This window comes from Raphanus sativus, chromosome 4 (assembly GCF_000801105.2).
Source record: "Raphanus sativus cultivar WK10039 chromosome 4, ASM80110v3, whole genome shotgun sequence".
Lineage (NCBI taxonomy): Eukaryota > Viridiplantae > Streptophyta > Magnoliopsida > Brassicales > Brassicaceae > Raphanus > Raphanus sativus.
This window is the reverse complement of record NC_079514.1, coordinates 22,416,526-22,436,344: the sequence shown is the minus strand read 5'-3', so window position 1 is coordinate 22,436,344 and position 19,819 is coordinate 22,416,526. Positions and strand designations below refer to the sequence as shown.

At 42.5% G+C, this 19,819-nt stretch overlaps 1 protein-coding gene across 1 annotated transcript; it reads right to left on the bottom strand.

Annotated features, from left to right (window-relative positions):
• Positions 1-8,501: 8,501 nt before the first annotated feature.
• LOC108831544 (uncharacterized) lies at positions 8,502-9,389 on the bottom strand. Its single transcript, XM_018605073.1, has one exon. The coding sequence runs from the start codon at positions 9,387-9,389 to the stop codon at positions 8,502-8,504; it is 888 nt and encodes a 295-aa protein (XP_018460575.1).
• Positions 9,390-19,819: the final 10,430 nt, after the last annotated feature.

The window sequence follows — 19,819 nt, the reverse complement described above, 5'->3', positions numbered from 1 at the left end:
CATCCCTGGCCGTTTTATATAAATACTCTTTTGTGACTGAATCAAATTAATAAAATTTATTTAAAATATACTCAAGTCACTCTTCTCCCAGCTAGTTCATGTCTTGTAAGAAACAGTAATGAGGCTCGGAGACAAACTCATCAGCCAAGAATGACGGTTCATAGCTAATAGAATCTGCATGCTCTGTTGTGGGAGGCTGTTCGAGATCAATTAACAATTTTTTTTGCCACTCCAGTTAGTTTGTGGCCAATGCTGTTATCATAATTAGCATAGTGATCTGCAGGATCGATATCTCTCAATAGAAGCTTAGGTGAGCTGGATGATTCTCATTTGTGACTGAATCAAATTAATAAAACGGGTCAGAGATACGGAAAAACTGATAAACAGAGGAAAACGCTGTGTTTCGAACAGAGCGATTTTCTTGGCGACGAATAGTGCGATTGGAATTTCGAGATTTTGAGTGATGGATATGGCGATTCCGCCGGATTTGTCGGTTCCACCGGGAGGAGATAGTGATAAGGAGGTTCCGATTGAGTTTTCGACGGTAGAAGAGTCTCGTAAAGTATCTGTACAACAAGTAGAATGGAAGACAGGGGCGAGTTGGGTTCAAGTTGCTCATGAAAAGAAGTCGTTGAGGAAGCACAAGGTTGAGGTGATCGAGAAGGATGGTATTCACACAGTGGAGATTCCAGATGAGATCATCGAGAATGCTATGCCATTGTGGGAAGATTTTGTAGTTGGGAAGTTTCTGGATCTGGCGCCTCATATCGCTAAGGTTCACAAAGCTCTCAACAAGATATGGAAATATGGTGATGAATCTACAAAGGTTGATGTGTATGAAGTGAATGCTACTACTATGAGGTTCAAGGTTTCAAATCCTAAGGCCAGAGAAAAGATCATTCGACGTGGGATGTGGAATATTGCAGGGGTTCCAATGGTGGTTACTAAATGGACGCCAACCGTGGAGAGTGAGAAACAGGAGGATGATGCAATTCCTATGTGGGTTCACTTGGAGAAAGTCCCTCTCCATATGTACTCATGGGAGGGATTAAGTTTTGTTACCAGTCCAGTGGGGTTCCCAGTGAAGCTCCATCAGGAAACTGTTGCTTGCACTAACCTGGAGGAAGCCAAAGTGTTTGTCAAGGTAGATACCTCTAAGGTACTACCTAAGGAGATTACGTTTACTAAAGAAGGCAAGCAATTCACAGTGAAGTATTATTATCCGTGGCTACCTACGAGATGTAATATGTGTGAAAATGGGGTCATGGTGAGAAGGTGTGTGCTTTAAGAGGGAAAGCTAAGAAGCAAACTGGAAGTCCTGTTTCAAAGAGTCCGAGGAGCTTTGGGAAAGATAAAGAGGAAGACTATGTAGCAGATAGTGGGGTAATGTTGCAGAAAAGTGGTGAAGTTTGTGTATCGAAGAATAGTGGTGAGAGCAGTGGTGTAAAAAGTGGTGTCGATGTTGAGGATGAAGAGTCTAAAAAAGATGAGAAGCAGGATAATGAGTGGTCTGAGGTCTCGCCAGGGAGAGCTGGTCGTTCTCAGAATATACAAAATAAGTCTGAGGATTTTCTGATTTCAGCTTCAAAGTTCTCTGCTCTCAATGAAGATGGAGAGGAAGGAGAATTTTTACCAGTTGATCAGAATGAGGTTGAAAACAGAGAAGAGGCAAGATAGGAGGTCAAAGGGGAAGGAAGAAAGGTCAGAAGGCTAAAGCTCAGGATCCTAATCAGGTCAAGAGCACAAGGTCTTCTCGACGACAAAACTAAATCCATGGCGAGTTTCTTCTGGAATGTGCGCGGATTCAACAAACATTTGAAACATTCCGTTGTCAAAGAGTGGATAAGAAGTAACAATATGGAGTTTGGGTGTATCTTGGAAACAAGGGTTAAAGAAGGTAAGGGGAGTAGAATTTTGAGTATGGAGTTCGGCGATTGGTCACATATGACTAACTATGAGCATAGTCAAGGAGGTAGAATCTGGTTGCTGTGGAAGGATTCGGTAAGGATGACGCCGGTTTACAAAACTGACCAGATGATTACTTGTTCAGTGGGGTTGAAAGGTCAGGAGGATTTCTTCTGCTCTTTTATCTATGCGAGTAACTCTGCCGATGAGAGAAAAGAGTTATGGGATGATCTTTGTTACCATCATACTTCTCCTTTGTTTGGTAACAAAGCTTGGATGATTATGGGAGATTTCAACGAGATTTTAGAAGTGGATGAAAGTTCAGGTTTCTCTAATCTTGGTAGAACTTCTGTTGGGATGAGAGAATTTCAGCATATGGTTCTCTACTGTCGATTTACGGATATCGGGTATCAGGGACCATTATTCACGTGGTGTAATAAGCGAGAGGAAGGGGTTATCTGTAGGAAGCTGGACAGAGTGTTAATGAATGACGTTGCTCTTCAGAGATTCTCAAATGCTTTCTCTGTTTTAGAACCAGGTGGTTGTTCAGATCATCTACGCTGCAAGATTCAAATTCTGCCACCAACTGAGGCTTTGAGAAGACCTTTTAAGTATGTTAATGCCATAGGAAGCTTGCCAAGTTTCCTTCCAATGGTTAAGAAGTATTGGGAAGGAACAACGAGATTATTTCACTCTACTTCAGCTATGTTTAGATTCTCAAAAAAGCTAAAGAATCTAAAACTGCTTATCAAAGAGCTTGGAAGAGAGAAACTGGGGAATTTGTCTAGAAGAGCTAAGGAGGCACATGTAACAATGTGTGAAAAGCAGAAGCATACTCTTTTGAATCCGAGTGATGAAGTTGTTAAAGAAGAGGCTGAGGCTTATGAGAAGTGGCTTCATGTTGCTGGTTTGGAGGAGGATCATCTCAAGCAATGTGCAAAACTTCACTGGTTGGACGTTGGGGATATGAACAATAAAATGTTCCACAATGCTATTCGTACTCGGAAAGCTCAAAATTCGATTCATGAAATTCGTTGCAGTAATGGTAATACAGTCAATAAGCCTGCTGATACTAAAGAAGAAGCAGTTCGATTCTTCTCAGAACTTCTCAATCTCAGGCCTGGAAGCTATCAAGGAGTTACAGTAGAGGAGTTGGAGAATTTGATTAGTTTTCGTTGTTCAGGGGAAGACTGTTTGAAGTTGGAAGAAGAGGTATCTAACGAGGAGATCAGGAAAGTTCTGTTTGCAATGCCATCAAACAAATCCCCTGGTCCTGACGGGTTTCATTGTGAATTTTTCAAAACCTCTTTGTCGATAATTGCTAAGGATTTTATTATAGCAGTGCAATCTGTCTTTAAGTTTGGTTTTCTCCCGAAAGGGATAAACTCAACTATCCTTGCTTTAGTGCCGAAGAAGATTGACTCCATGGAGATGAGGGATTATCGTCCTATTGCTTGCTGTAATGTAATCTATAAGGTGGTTTCGAAAATCCTTGCAAACCGTCTAAGAGTGCTTCTACCAAGAATTGTATCTGCAAATCAATCTGCTTTCGTCCAAGGCAGATTACTGATGGAGAATGTCCTATTGGCGTCAGAGTTAGTTAAGGATTATCATAAAGAAGACATCAGTTCTCGGTGTGTGATGAAAATAGACATATCAAAGGATTTTGACTCAGTGCAGTGGGACTTTGTTCTGAGAAGTTTGGAGGCTATGGGAATTCCAGTGAAGATTATTCATTGGATCAGGTTATGCATCACTACTCCATCGTTCTCTGTACAAGTGAATGGAGAGCTTGCAGGCTATTTTCAGAGTTCAAGAGGAATGAGGCAGGGCTGTTCTTTATCGCCTTACATTTTTGTGCTGTGTATGAATATTATCTCCTATAAAATAGACAGAGCAGTTCAAGAGAAGAAATTTGCGTTTCATCCTCGTTGTAAGTCCATATCATTAACTCATTTATGCTTTGCTGATGATTTAATGGTATTTGTGGAGGGGACAAAGAGGTCTATAGAAGGCGCATTATCTGTCTTTGATGATTTTGCAAGGTGGTCAGGGTTAAATATCAGCATAGAGAAATCTACTGTTTATATGGCTGGGGTCTCTCAGGTTGAAAGGAGTAGAATCTTGAGAAATTTTCCATTTGCTGAGGGTTTACTTCCTGTTAGATACCTGGGGTTACCTCTTATGACCAAAGTAATGAGGAGGCCTGACTATCTTCCACTGGTAGAGAAAATCAGAAGTAAGATATGCACTTGGACTCATAGATTCTTGTCCTACGCTGGTCGTTTGCTATTGATAAAAGCTGTGCTATTGAGTATTGCGAATTTCTGGGCGGCTGTATTTCGATTACCAAGCAAGTGTATTAAGGAAGTGGAGCAGTTATGTGCTTCTTTTCTCTGGTCTGGTCCTGAGCTTAAAGTTACTGGAGCTAAAGTGGCGTGGGAAGATGTTTGTAAGCTCAAAACTGAAGGTGGTCTTGGTATCAGAGCCTTGAAAGAAATAAATATGGTGTACAGTCTTAAGCTAATTTGGAGGTTGTTATCAGGGGATTCTTTATGGGGCCAATGGATTAAATGCAACTTGCTTAAAAGGCATAACTTCTGGGATTTAAAAGATAACTCTCAGATGGGTTCTTGGATGTGGAGGAAGCTGTTGAAGCTTAGAGAGATTGCAAAATCTTTCTATATGATTGAAGTGGGGAATGGTCTTAGTGTATCCTTTTGGTTTGACAAGTGGTCTGACAAGGGTATTCTCAATGAGTTGGTGGGTGAGAGTGGAGTTATGGCGATGGGAATAAGTAGAGATGCTACTGTAGCGGAGGTAGTACATAATATTAGAAGAAGAAGGCGTCATCGAGGAGTGATTCTAAATGATGTTGAAGCTGAGATATCTAAAGTGGCGGAGAAGATGAATGATACTGTTGAAGATATCTTTTTTTTTTTGAATAAATGCTAAATTTATTCATCAAAAAACCCTTCTTACATCAAGTGTGTCCTCTCTAATAACTTTAAAACATCAAACCAACAGAAATTAAAAAAAAACAGGTTTTTAAATTCTTGTACTGAACCAAAACTGCAAAACTTCACCCCATCTCTTCCAATCACCACTTCTCAAAATGCTCAGTTTATTTCTGATTCCCTTATCTATGATCTTCTTCAAGGTTGCAACTGCCATTGGTTTCTCTTCATGCCTTATTCTGTTTCTCTCTCTCCATAAAGCATGAACTGCAATTTGGAAAGCATACCTTAGACAGAATTTCTTCTTCCCTTCTACCTTCTCATCTGAGATTATGAGCATTATAGCAGACCAGTCGTTTGTGTAATCCGAAAGCAGAATCCCTTTAACCAGATACTCCCAGACTTGCGAAGAATATAGGCAATCAAAGAACAAATGACTACGAGACTCAGGTGCAGTTTTGCAAAGAACACAGACATCATCAACCCCCTGTTTCCACTTCAACTCTATCCATGGTGGACAATCTATTCCTCACTGCAAGCCATGTTATAAACACAAATTTCAGTGTTGCTTTAGCAAACCAGACCGCTCTAGCCCAACTACAATGCTCATATTCTTCTCTCGTCAGATTCCAAGTTTCAGAGGTAGAGAACTTCATCTTAAACCCCGACTTCCCACACCACAGGTTTATATCAGTAACTCCATCTCTCAGTTTCTCTTTGACAGACCCAAGCTCCGACTCAATCTCATTTAGAAGAGAAGAACGATGTCTCCTCCTTCTTCTCACAGTCTTAACTGCTTCCTCCACCGTAGCTTCTCTGCCAACACCCAAGTCTACGAAACCTCTATCACCCAACAATTCAGTTAGCACACCCCGTTCAAACCAACTATCATACCAGAAGGACGTACCTCTGCCATCTCCCAGTTCTTTTTTGTGAAATCTTCTAGCTACATCTCTTATTCTTAACATCTTCCTCCACATCCAAGAACCCAACTGTGTTTTCTCTTTTATCTCCCAGAAATTCTTCTGCTTCAAGAGATTACTCTCAATCCACTTGCCCCAAAGTGAGGAACCCGACATCATTCTCCATATAAGCTTCAAAACATTAACATTGTTTACTTCTCTGAGAACTCTGATCCCCAATCCACCTTCACTCTTTTTTCGACATACATCTTTCCAAGAAACCTTAGCCCCCGAGCTTTTAAGTTCTGGTCCAGACCAAAGAAAAGCCCCACACAGTTGCTCAAACTCCTGAACACACTTGCTAGGTAAACGGTAGACAGAGGACGAAAAATTAATAATACTCATAAGCTCTGACTGGATATGCTGTAGTTGACCCCCATAGGAGAGAAAGCGACTAGTCCAAGTACCTATTCTGCATCTGATCCTCTCAACAAGCGGAAAGAAATCCTGCTTCCTCATAGCTTTAGTCATCAGAGGCAACCCAAGATAACGCACTGGCAACTCACCCTTAGCAAATGGAAAATTTGAAAGGATTCGTTTCTCTTCTATCTCTGCTACTCCTGCTAGATAAATAGTCGATTTATCAATACTTATATTGAGTCCCGACCACTCAGCAAAGCTATCAAACACAGAGAGAGTTCCTTGAATAGACTCATGTGATCCTTCCACGAAAACCATGGGGTCATCAGCAAAACACAGATGAGTAAGGGATATCGACTTGCAACGAGGGTGAAACTTGAATCTCTTCTCCACTGCAGCTTGATCAATTTTCATCGACAGGACGTTCATACAAAGCACAAAGAGATAGGGGGAAAGTGAGCAACCTTGACGCAAACCTCTCGAGCTTCGAAAGTAGCCTGCAAGATCACCATTGACTTGCACAGAGAAAGAAGGCGTGGAGATACAAAGTTTTATCCACCTGATGAACTTTTCCAGGATTCCCAACGCCTCTAGACTTCGCAATACAAACGACCATTGGACAGAGTCAAAAGCTTTAGAGATGTCAATCTTCATCAAAGCTCTTGGCGTCACAGTGTCTTTATGGTAGTTTTTCACCAACTCTGAGGCTAGTAATACGTTCTCCATCAGCAATCTTCCTTTGATGAACGCAGACTGGTTCTCAGCTATGATATCCGAGAGAATTATCTTCAATCTATTTGCTAGAAGCTTCGACACCACTTTATATAAAACGTTGCAACAGGCAATTGGTCTATAGTCCTTCATTTCCAATGAATCCACTTTCTTAGGAACTAAAGGCAATATTGTAGAGTTGACTCCTTTCGGAAGGAACCTGTACCTGAATACAGATTGCACTGCCACTGTAAAGTCATGTCTCAGCACTGGCCAAGCTGTCCTGAAGAATTCACTCGGATATCCATCAGGCCCCGGCGATTTATTTGATGGTATAGAGAATAGAACATTTCGAACCTCCGTTTCAAGCATACTGCAAACTTGGTCATTGCATCTATATTTCAGTAGACCCTGCAGCTCCTTCACCGAAACTCCATGATAATTTTCTGGTTCCTGATTTAGGAACTCAGAGAAGTGCCTTTCTGCCTCTGCTTTTATTTCTTCATGCTTCTTCATGCTTCTTGAGTTTAGCTTTTTGTTTCAGATGCTCCTCTTCAAGTCCAGCAACGTAGAGCCATCTGTCATATGCTTCTGCTTCCTCATGTGCATTTTCCTCAGTAGCCTGCATCAGTGTAGCTTTTTGCTTCTCACACAGAACACTAAAAGCTTCCTGAGTTTTCTTCGTTTCTTCGTTAGATCCCCCAATTGCTCTCTTCCCAACTCCCGAATAAGTGGCTTAAGATTCTTTAGCTTCTTTGAGAATCGAAACATCGCAGAGGTAGACTGGAATAGAACCTCAGTTGAATCCCAATAGCTTTTCATCATTGAAGGAAGCTCGGAAGTCTTCCAATGGCATTCACATATTTGAAGGGTTTCTGATTTTTCCCGGAGGCGGCATCAACTGAATCTTGCATCTTAAGTGATCAGAGCAACCCCATGGTTCAAATATTGCAAAGCTACTTGAAAACTTACTAAGAGCCACAGAATTCATCAACACCCTATCAAGCTTCTTGTAGATCACACCTTCTTCTCTCTTATTACACCAAGTGTGCATCGGCCCCTGATAGCTCATATCCGTTAGATTACAGGACAGTACCATCCTCTGGAAGTCTCTCATCCCACTTGGTGGCCTTCCTAATCTTACAAACCCGAACTTTCCTCTCCATCTAGAATCTCATTAAAGTCTCCCATCAATACCCAAGCTTTATTTGTGAACATTTGTGATGAATTGTGATCACAAAGGTTCCTCCATAACACCTTTCTTTCTTCAGCTATATTACTTGCATAGATAAAAGTACGGAAGAACTCAACTCCATTCTGTAGTCTTACCGAGCAAGTGATTAACTGATCAGACTTGAAAACCGGCGTCATACAGACCGTCTCTTTCCAAACCAACCAGATCCTTCCTCCTTGACTATGCTCATAGTTTGTCATAGCCGACCATCCCCTAAATACAGAATCCAAAATCCTCACTGCCTTACCCTCCTTTACTCTTGTTTCCAAAACACAACAAAACTCCATAGAATTACTTCTGACCCAATATTTAATAGTGGAATGCTTCAACAACTTATTCAATCCGCGCACATTCCGAAAGAACCCCGCCATATTAGTTTTTTCGTCGAGAAGACATTTTACTCTTTGGATTTGCATCCTGAGCTTTGGCCTTCTGACTTTTCTTCCTTCCTCTTTGCTGAACCGGTTTCTCTTTGCTTTTACTACGCTCCAACTTACTATCTTCAATCAACTCAACCATCTCCTCCATATTCTCTTCCATATCCAAATCATCTACATCCTCAATATCATAATCCTGAGCTTCCTCTACTATTTCACCCTCCTCTTCTGCACTCACACTTAAAGTTGAGAATTTAGATGCTGAGATATGTATTTCTGCATCCACTCTAGTAGGAGTATTCATTTGCGATCTACCAATCTTCCCTGGAGAGACCTCAGACCATTCCGCTTCTCCCACAGATTTTCCTTCACCTTCTTTAATGGCTGATTCTACCATCTTTTCTTTAGAAGCAGAAGAATCTTTCAAGTCACCCCCCTTTGACTCATTACTCTTCTCCCTAGCAGTAATACCATGTTTGCGCCCACTTGCTGAACCAGAAACAGACTCCTTATCTTTGCCTTTTTTCTTCAAAGCACACACCTTCTCATTATGCCCCCATTTATTACAGCAAGTACATCTAGAAGGAAGCCATGGGTAATAGAATTCCACAGTAAACTCCTTACCATTCTTCGCAAAATTCATTTCCTTCGGTAATGTTCTCGAGACATCAACTTTCACAAAGACCGTTACTACCTCAAAACTTGAGCAAGCTAGCGTTTTCGGATGAAGCTTAACCGGAAATCCCACTGGACTAGCAATGAGACTGAGACCTTCCCAAGAGAACATATGTAGAGGGACCTTTGTGATATGAATCCACATCGGTATATCCTCTTCCTCTTGTTCCTCCTCCTCAGCTTTAGGTGACCACTTCGTTACAACCATCGGAACTCCAACTCTATTCCACATACCCCGTTTTTAGAATCTTCTCCCGAGCCTTCCGATCCGAAATCTTGAATCTCATTGTAGTAGAGTTAACTTCATAGACCTCAATCTTAGCATCCAAATCTCCATACTTCCATATCTTCTTTAACACCATATGGACCTTAGCAACATGAGGAGCTAGATCCAAAATCTTTCCTACTACAAAATCCTCCCATAACGGCGTTGAATCAGTGATTACCTCATCCGGAATCTCAATCGTCTGCTTCCCTTCCTTTGTAACAATCTCAACATCATATTTCTTCAAACTTTTCTTATCCCGAGCCACAGAGACCCAGCTTTGTTCCAACTGCTTCTTTCTTGCTACTTCCTCTTCCATCACTGCTTTCCCCACAGATCGCCCACCCGGAGATACCGGCCGATCAGGCGAAATCGCCTCCTCCATCGAATCGGAACCCTAGATCGTAGTCGCACTTCGTATCGCCCTCAAAATCGCCTTATTTTTCTCTCTCTCAAAATCGCCACATGATGATTTATATTGTTTAAGATATCAGTCTCTGGAAAAGCTTATCCGGTTATAAAAGCAATTTCTTAACAAAAGAAACTTGGTTAATGATTCGAGCGAATCAATCTCATCCTCAGGTGAAATGAGCTTGTGGGGTTTGGTTCTCGTATTCTACTCCGAAATATGCTTTTATAACCTGGTTGGCATTATTGGATAGACTCTCCACGATGGACAGAGTAAAGAAATGGTCTTTGGGTCTTGATGATATTTGTGTTCTCTGTAAGAGTGCAGGGGAAACTCAAAGCCACTTGTTCTTTGAGTGCTCATATTCTTCACAAATTTGGGATCGTCTTATGAGAGGTGTTTTTGGGGACTACTACAATATGGTCTGGAATGAGGTAGTGATTCTGCTTGGTCGTACAGACAGAGATAAGAAGAGAGCATTCTCTTTTCGTTATACCTTCCAAGCTGCTATTCATACCACTTGGAGGGAGAGAAATCGAATCAAACATGGAGAAAAGCCCATGCCTATTTGTTGTGGTCACCCAAGCTGAGGTTCCCCAAGTTCACAAGGGTCCGACTACCAGGTCAGGTAGAAGAACTTAAGATATGGTTTTACCAAGGCTGTCCAAGAGATGATTGATCATGGCCTTAAACAGCTATTGATCCAAGAGATGTCCGGATTAAAGATTGAAGATCCGACCGGCTCCAAAGAGGTTCAAGACCAGCCCGGTCCGATTCAGTTCTCTTCCATCGTCCATAACCGAACCGGCCTGATCATTTCCACATTCGACCTTGGTTCAGAATCAATCCTCAATCCATCCAACCAATTTGCTTCCGGTTCAGAGATCTAGCCAACCACCAGAGGGAGTAGTATGTGTTGTACTCTTTTTCCTTCATCAGGTTTTGTCCCACTGGGTTTTCCTGATAAGGTTTTAACGAGGCACCATGCAAGCATACTATGAGCTTTGGTCAAGGCATCTCAAACCGCAACCGATTTACTGTTTTTATTTAATTTTATTTTGGTTAAGACTTTGGACAATTGTCAGCCTTTTTATTTTGTTTAAGCGTTGGCCCTTTTGTTTAGGCCTTTTTTATCTTTGAGATTTCATTAAGGGTGGCCTATATAAACCGTTGACAATGGCGATTTTGAGCCTTAGTCTTTTATGAAAGTTTTTTAGTTTGCAAGAGCAAATAAACCCTAAGTCTTCTTGTTGAGAGAATTAGCTAGAAGCAGCCAGAATATTATCAAGTTCCCACCACCAAGCTTGTGGCGATTCATCACTCCATCATCACCCATCGATTTAGCTTGAGAGAGACTTCAGTCCAGCAAGCAAATCCCACATCTATCCATCTCCCATCCACTGTTCTTGTTGAGAGAGACTTCAGTCCAGCAACTTGAATCCATCCACCATCTTTCTATCCTTGTTCTTGATTTTTATTTCATTTTGTTTCAGTTTTCATATCATTTAATCTGCATCTGAAAATCCCATAAACATCATATTTGTTTCTGTTCTTCATTTTTTTATTAGTTTACTTTCTGTTCTTTCTTTTAAACTCATAATAAAACTCATAAAAATCTCTCTTTGTTTCAGGTACAAACCAAAGACCATTCTACTCTCCATCCGGCCGCCCTCTCTCTCTCTCTCTCTCTCTCTCTCTAATCCGACCATCCGGCCAGATTGAGATCTTGCCCACAACATTTTGGTATCAGAGCTTAAGGCTCCTGAAAGCTTTGGTTGATTTTACCCTCTTTTGCTTGTTCATCATTCTGTTATTGTCAACATATTTTTTATTGCATAAAAAAAAGTCAAAAAAATATTGTTGCATTGTGTTCTTGGTGTTCTTGATTGTTCATCATTGTTATTGCTGCATTTTGTTAGATCTTTTTTGTGCATTCATTATGTCATTCAACATGTTTGTGCACTTGGTCGATTTTTACCTTCAATTTTTGGAGGTTGAATTGATTATTTGCATTAATTTGGTTTGCAATTGCATAAAATCATATAGATTGATTGGTTTGCATTCATTCTTGATTGGCATTTCATTTAATTAGATCTTTGCATTCATTTTTAATTTGTCAATCATCATTTATTTAAAAAAAAAATTCTTTCAATTAATCATCTTTTAATTCTTTGATTTGCATTCATTTTTCAATCTTTTTTCTTATTTTAAAACTTTTCTATTTTAATTTTTTTTTCAAACTTAAAAAAAAAAAGATTTTTCATTCATTGTTTGCATATAGTTTTGATTAAATCTCATTTAAGTTTCATTCCATCTTTTCTTTTCTTTAAGTTCTTTTCTTGTTTACTTTATTTCCGTTTCCTTTTTGCACTTGATCTTCTTCCTTTCTTGTTCTCAGGAATAACATGGGAGACCTCAATGCTAATGGAGCACCAGTTCCAGCTTAGATCAATGCCCAACTCCAAGTCTTGCAGGCCGGACAAGCTCAGCTCACAGAAACCCTTAATACCTTGGCCGCTCAGATGAACCGCATGGGACAAGGAAACCAACCCAATGGCCAGCCGGCCGCAAGAGGATTCTGCCCATACTTGAACCAGCCGCAGTCCTAGTCGGAAGGAGATGAGTCTGAGTATGAACCACCAGATCGGGGAGGTGCTGACCGAGCCGCACGAGGTGGAAGATGAGAGTATCGGATCCAAGGAGATGGAAGTCCGATCAGGAGAAGAGACGGAAGTCCAAACCGGAGGAGAGGTCGAGACCAGGTAGAGGACTACGACCGGCGTGGAAGTCCAAACCGGAGGCGAGGTCGAGACCAAGACGAGGACTACGATCGGCGCGGGGGCAAGGATCTTAAGTTGATTCCGCCTACATTTGCGGGAAAGGTTGACCTGGACGCCTACATCACTTGGGAGAAGCGTATGGAGTATATCTTCGAATACTATGACTACTCCGAATCCAAGAAGATAGCTTTGGCCGCGGCTCAACTGACCGATAATGCCTTGTCTTGGTGGGATCGAGACGTTGCTAAGTCCGGACCAGCATGGCGAGCCCTCAACTGGATCGAGATGCGGACCAAGTCCTATTATCAATGAGATGTACTGAAACGTTTTCTTAAGTTGACACAGGGAACTAAGTCCGTGGAGGAGTACTTTGAGGAGTTCGAGTATCTTAGGAACAAGTTAGACGTTGATGAGCCTGAAGCATCCCTCATGGCCCAGTTCTTGGAAGGGCTACACGACCGGATCGCTTGCAAAGTGGAACGACAGACGTATGAAGACTTCAACGATCTATTACACTTTGCCGTCCAAGCCGAGACCCACATTAAAAAGAAGACTGCGACCAACAGCCGGAGTAAGCCCGCTTGGTCCCAATCCACTTCCAAAGGTGCCGAAAGGAACAAATCCATAGAAGTGGAGAACCGGTTCAAGAAGAACCAACCGAGTCAACAAAAACCGGCTCATCCGACCAAGGTAAGGGTCAAGCTCAATCTCAAAGAACCCGTGACATAACTTGTTTTAAGTGTCAGGGAAAAGGACACTACGCCCGGGACTGCCCAAACAAGCGTGTGATGGTTCTTATGGCCGATGGTGAATAAGAGTCGCAAGATGAGGCCGAGTTGGAGACGGTTGAATCTGGTGACGAGATAGTAGACTATGCTGACACTGGAGAGTTACTTGTGACCAGACGATCCCTCAGTGCCCTCTTTGATCTGAAAACCATCCAAAGAGAAAACATCTTTCACACAAGATGTACCGTGGAACAAAAGGTATGTAGCCTAATCATTGATGGTGGCTCTTGTACTAATGTGGCTAGCAAGTATCTTGTTGATAAGCTAGGTTTGGTCAAGACTCCCTGTAATAACCCTCCCGAAGGGATAAAATGGTCGAGGGAGTAAAAGTCAAGATCTGGAGCCAAGCTTTTGGGAATCAAAGAGTCATGAAGAATGTTGAGTTTTGATCATTTAAAACTTGACATGGATCAGAGAAAATAGAAGATTGGTCGAGCATCAACCTTGTGGTCGAATCACGGACGATACGGATCGATCGGGAAGTTTCGAAGTACGAGAAGGTCAAGAATGGATCGTAAGTGAAGCATGAGTCGAAGTAAGCTGCTCTACTCTTTACAGAAGAATCTTAGATTGATCAGACGGACGTTTTGGAAGCATAACCTTTTTGGAAGCACGACGGGATAGAAGCACGACGTTTTCGAAGCATGACGTGACTTAGCCGCTAAGTTTTCCCCGAAACTTCGTATGAGCGGAATATAATTTCAGAGACATTATAAGTCGGAAGCAGGACGGGAATTAAGCAGGACGGGAAGCAAGCATGACAGGAAGCAAGCACGACGGGAAAACCCGAAATCGACCGAAAACCCTGATTTCGGTATTGTCTATTTTTCGAGGAAGCCGGAGACTCGGGAAATATTTTTTCTCCAAGTTCAGAATCCTTATGGAGTCTATTAGTAATATTCAGAGCATCAGAACGGGAGCGGAAAAATATTCGGGATTGATCACGGGTCGAAAATAAGCCGGGAAGGCCGAAATCGCGCAAATCGACCGGGAAGCTCGAGATGGATGGATCTGAGAGGTCATGACGTGATGTTTATCCACTGAGCAGCTGAGTGTCAACCCAAGGAGGAGGTGTAGGCGTGCAAGAGCCTCTCCCTTGCTGCTTGACATGTCGTAGCACGAGGTGCCTCCATATCTGCAGTCTGCACATGCGAATCGACACCCAGGGGACTCGTGTGTCGCGATGCAAGCACTCCAGCCAGTCTGAGAGACATTTGGACGTGGTGCTGTCATCTGGTATGTCAAGTAGTCATGCTGAGTGACATTTGGACGCCCGTGTGTCGCAACGCATGCAACCGGAAGCATGCGCGACGACACACAGGCGATAGGGTGGCACCATTTCAATGGTTTTGCCATTCCTATATAAACCCAACCCCCCCTGCTCATTTCATTCATCATTCAGACCCAAAATCACTTCAAAATAAAGCTAGAGAGAGAGAGAGAAAGTAGAAAAAGAAAGCAAGAGATTTCGAGTTGTTTTGAGACTTCTACAGCATTTTCTAGGTCTGAAACTCTGCCGAGAAGTTCTGCAGTATTATCCAGCAGCTAGAGGAGGTTCTGTCTGAGTGCTTATCTGTCCATACCAGTCCATTCCAGACGTTGACGACGGGTTTTGGCTAGGCTCTCTCCGATCGGCACGCTGCAAGAACACTGTGAGTTGGTTTGTTTGAGTTCCACTTGGAACTTAGGATAGTTGTTGCATATAGAGTAGAATGCTCACGCTGTTGCATGATAGAGTCCTTAGGGTTATTTGCTTTATAAACCGGACTCAGTTTAGCATGGGCTAAGCTGAGATGAAAGGAATTAAGACTGAGTTAATAACCTGACTAGGACTAGGACTAGGGTGCATCATGTTTTCTATTCTTGCTTGGTTATTTGGTTGAGTGCAGGTTCCCGTTATCTTTAAAGATAGTTTCATAGCAGGAGGCTTAACTATCTGGGTAACGGTTTGATTCAGTTATTGATTGTTGTTTGAGGTTAGTCAGCTCTTGGTAAGGGAGTGACTAACCGGTTGGTTTGATTAGTTATGTTATTGATGTTTTTATTCTTAGATGTTAGTACTTGGGATCCTACGCCATATAGGCCGGATTACTGGTACTAGATGTTAGTGTCGTAGAGTCGAGAGTCTAGGATAGGATTTTGTGTATGCCGACAGTATCTGCGTAACCCGCCCATACTAGGCTTGTCTAGGGTTGATTAGTGTTTCTCGCTGCCTCGTATTTAGCGGGTTTAAGGAAACCCCTTATTCGCTGGATCGGGAAGACTCAGAGAGACGGGATCATGGCCTAGGGCTGAGTGATTACACGACGGTGTAATGTGACAGTGACCCGAAGGACTGTGGGCTGTCGCGCGGTGACCCGAATGACTGTGGGCCGAGGTCGGTTGAAAGTTCCTCTCTTCTGGCCTTTGTGGTAGGAAGTTAGGATGTTGCTGATATTGGGGATGAACACGAAATCACCATTTCCCGGGTTAGAGTATTTTATTTTGTTGAGTGGTGTCTAGTTAGAGTATTGCGTCGAGTTAGTTTTATTTATTGTTGTGTTAAGGGTTGTGGAACCCTTGAGTTAGTGTTAGCACCGAGATACGGTGTTAACTTAGATCGAGTCTTGATTGTTAGAACTGCTAGGGATCCGTTCGATTAGTTGGCCGTTTGGCCAAGCTGTTAGTTTTAGATTAAGGTCGAGCATACCTTAGTCGGTGCGGTTTAAGGATTAGCCTTAAGCTTTATTATTGCGCTTAGGCTAGATTGCTTGTTGTTTTTGGGTTGTCTGGGCTAGCTACATTAGGATTTGGGTTAGAGGTAGCCAGCTCACTGGGTAACATTAGGTTGCTCACCCAACTCTCGTTGTCCTTTTTGCAGGAGTTCAGGTTGTAGAAGATTGGATACGTAGGCCGCCGGAGTATATTTGCAGTGCATTGTGCTACGGTTTGATTCTTAAACATTACTTTTCCGTTGCGTTTTATTCGGGTTTGGTATCCCTAAAATATTGCAAATATTCTTAAAAGACTTAGAATTTATTTAAAATTGAACGGGTCCAATATGATATTGGTTTAGTCCGAACCAACACAACGTTAGCTCTTGGTACGGGTTGAAAAGCTTTAGGCCTCGATCTAACGGAAAATGTTAACTTCGGGTACGGGTTGCAAAGCCTTATGCCTTGAGTTAGCGGGATGTGCTAGTGGATGAACTGGTCTAAGTTGCGGAGTAAATTATGTGGCACTGACTGGATCGTCCCTAGCTCGTCATGTAGCGCTTCCGGACCATGGTGTTGGGTTGGACGGTCAGTCATGTTCTTGTTTGATTGTTGGCTGGCCGGTTGACCTTTCACCTCCAACCCTTAGTGTTGGTCGCTCTGTCGGTCATGTTCTTGTTTGAATGTTGGCCCGTGGTTTGACCGATGCCTAGGACGGTTCGGGGGTGTTACAGAGGTGGTATCAGAGCATGGTTACGATAATGCTCACTGGTTCCCGTGTTTTTAAAAATGTTTTCGATAATTTTCGAGTCAAAAAGGAGTCGCCAATGCACTCTCTAGGAATCCGGTCGTATCCAATCGTTGGGGAGGGGTAAGATAGATTATAGTTTTAGAATTTCGTCTAACCCCTATATATTTTGTAACTTTGATTCCGCAGGTTGCTGTACTGGTGTGGTAGGGTGGATATTTGGAGTTATGGAGGGTTCCGACGTTGTGCATAGCCCGATACTGGCCGATCTTTTTCCATCACAGGAGTGTGATCCTATTTTGCCTGATACAGATCCGACACCCATTGTTATATCCGATGATGATACTGATCCTGATGCTATGGTGGATCTGGCACCTGTTATTGTTCTTTCTGATGATGACACCGAGCCTGAGGATGTTGTCACAGAGGTTTCTGGAGTAGGGCCACCAAGTCCTATCACCATTTCGTCTACCGGCACTAACGGAGAGACACCTAGATATGATCCAGCTGAGGATCATGGTCCTTCACCATCGACGCCAGTAGGGATGCCATCTGGGTCCCCACCTTCGGAGGCGTTCGAGTTTCCCACTCCACCCATATTACAAGGATTTCCCGACCACCCTGCTTTTCTCCAGATGGAGGACGCATTATGGAGGTACTTCTGTCTGCCCACAATGGCTATTGAGGGTAGAGATGACGATAGAAACAACGAGTTAGTGCAGACTTACCTCGACATGATGGATATTGTGATTACTTATTTTCCTATCACATCCGAGACCGGAGGGCCTCCCAGCATTCCACCTATGGAGACAGCCACGGTTCAGCCACCACATTTTCACACTACCTATGAGACTGGAGGACCGTCCACCTGTGTACCTATGGAGACAGCCGCGACTGAGTTACCACCTTATCAGACTATCTATGAGACCGGAGGGCCATCTCGCCTTCCAGCTATCGACACATCCTATGTTTTTGGAGGATCTACTTCTCTTGGAGATCCTTACGCTCCTCAGTCCTATCATCACGGACAAGGTAGAGATGTTCTTTTTGGTGCCAGAGATAGATATGTGGATCCTCACGGATACCCATATCATACTACTACCTATCTTAGTGGATCGTATCTGTACCCGACTTGCCTTGCTTGCGGAGCTGCCGGACACTTGACTGCTGATTGCCGGAGGTACTACGAGCTATCCGGGATACCCTACCTACCGAGTGCACAACCAGCCGGGGAATCGTCGGAGTGGACTTACTGTCCCAACTGCGACATGTTACTCTATATATGGCGTTCTTAGACGCCTAGGGCCTGGTAAGTAGGGTACTGACATTTTGTTGTGATATAGCGGTGTACAGACTTTTGTAGTGTGTTGTGACAGCCGATGTCCCTTTTGTTGTATGATATACCATCGGTAGCGATAAAAGATGTTTTTCTGTCAAGTATGTATGTATTTGATGGGATGATATGTTTTATAGTGAAAATGGTTATCATTTTGCGTTATCTATTGAGTAATTACGTGACCATATTATTCAAGTATGCATGTTCTTGTTTGATTGTTGCATATTTGAATCGTGTGGTTTACAAGATGAAAAATAGTGAGCGCTTGGACATATGGCCTAACAAAACATTTACAATGGTTTAGATATCACACAAATCGTTAGTATCATTAGAACCTTAGGATTTAGACCGCCTTTTAGAGTAGATAGTGGAACCTAGATTTGCTAGTTTGCTTGGATAGATTGGTTAGATTTGCTAGATTGCCTAGATAGAATTTCTAGGTTGTGTGGATAGAATCGTTAGGTTGCTGGTTAGTGTTGCGATTAGATTGTTAGGTTAGTTGTTAACTAACTTGCTGTGAAGTGTTCTTTTGAGATTGCAGCTTGTGAGTTTGTTGATCGGAACTTTAAGGATGGAAACCTTAAAGTGAGAAGAGTTAAAGCCAAAAACCCAAAGAGAAAGAGTTCAGACGGACAAGACAGTGGTATGGACTGAACAAGAACAAGACTTCGTTGAGAAAAGGCTTCATCAGTATTTGGGAAAAAGGAGAGTTTCAGAAAATGGGTTTGAGTAATCAGAAGCAAGGATGATATCTATCGAAAGGACAAGATAGTATCATGGAAAATACGCGTTACGGCAGAATAAGAGCGAGCAGACAATTCAGTGATCATTCAAGTGGAGAGATATGAAGACGATTATGGAGACCTTGTAACATCTGTGAAGAGCGTAAACCGATATGAAGATGAGTTGAGAGTGAGTAAACCATGAGGAGTCAAGAAGAATTCAAGACAAAGGGGGATTGTTCCGGAATACATCAAAGTAGTGAAGTTAAGAATCAGAAGTTCGTATGGAGGACATCAAAGACGAACCGATGAAGAAGTACATCTAGAAATCAAGTTAGAGTAAAGTAAGGAAGAATTATGGAGTAGTCGTCATCAAGGTGAAGCAAGTTCAAAATCCAAAGTGTTTATGGAGATCAAAGGAACCGAAAGAGAGATTTCAAGGGCGAATCGATAAAGAAGCAAATCAAGTGATCAAGACCGTGAGACGAAGTGATCCAAGGAGAGATTGTTATCAAAGGCAGAGCAAGAGTCGTGGAGCTGAGCAGTTGCACACTTAAGAATTCGAGGACGAATTCTATTAAGGGGGGGAGAATGTAATAACCCTCCCGAAGGGATAAAATGGTCGAGGGAGTAAAAGTCAAGATCTGGAGCCAAGCTTTTGGGAATCAAAGAGTCATGAAGAATGTTGAGTTTTGATCATTTAAAACTTGACATGGATCGGAGAAAATAGAAGATTGGTCGAGCATCAACCTTGTGGTCGAATCGCGGACGATACGGATCGATCGGGAAGTTTCGAAGTACAAGAAGGTCAAGAATGGATCGTAAGTGAAGCATGAGTCGAAGTAAGCTGCTCTACTCTTTACAGAAGAATCTTAGATTTATCAGACGGACGTTTTG

Coding starts and splice junctions, on each gene's coding strand:
- LOC108831544 (XM_018605073.1), bottom strand. CDS start 9,389: ATGGTTGTAACGAAGTGGTCACCTAAAGCTGAGGAGGAGGAACAAGAG.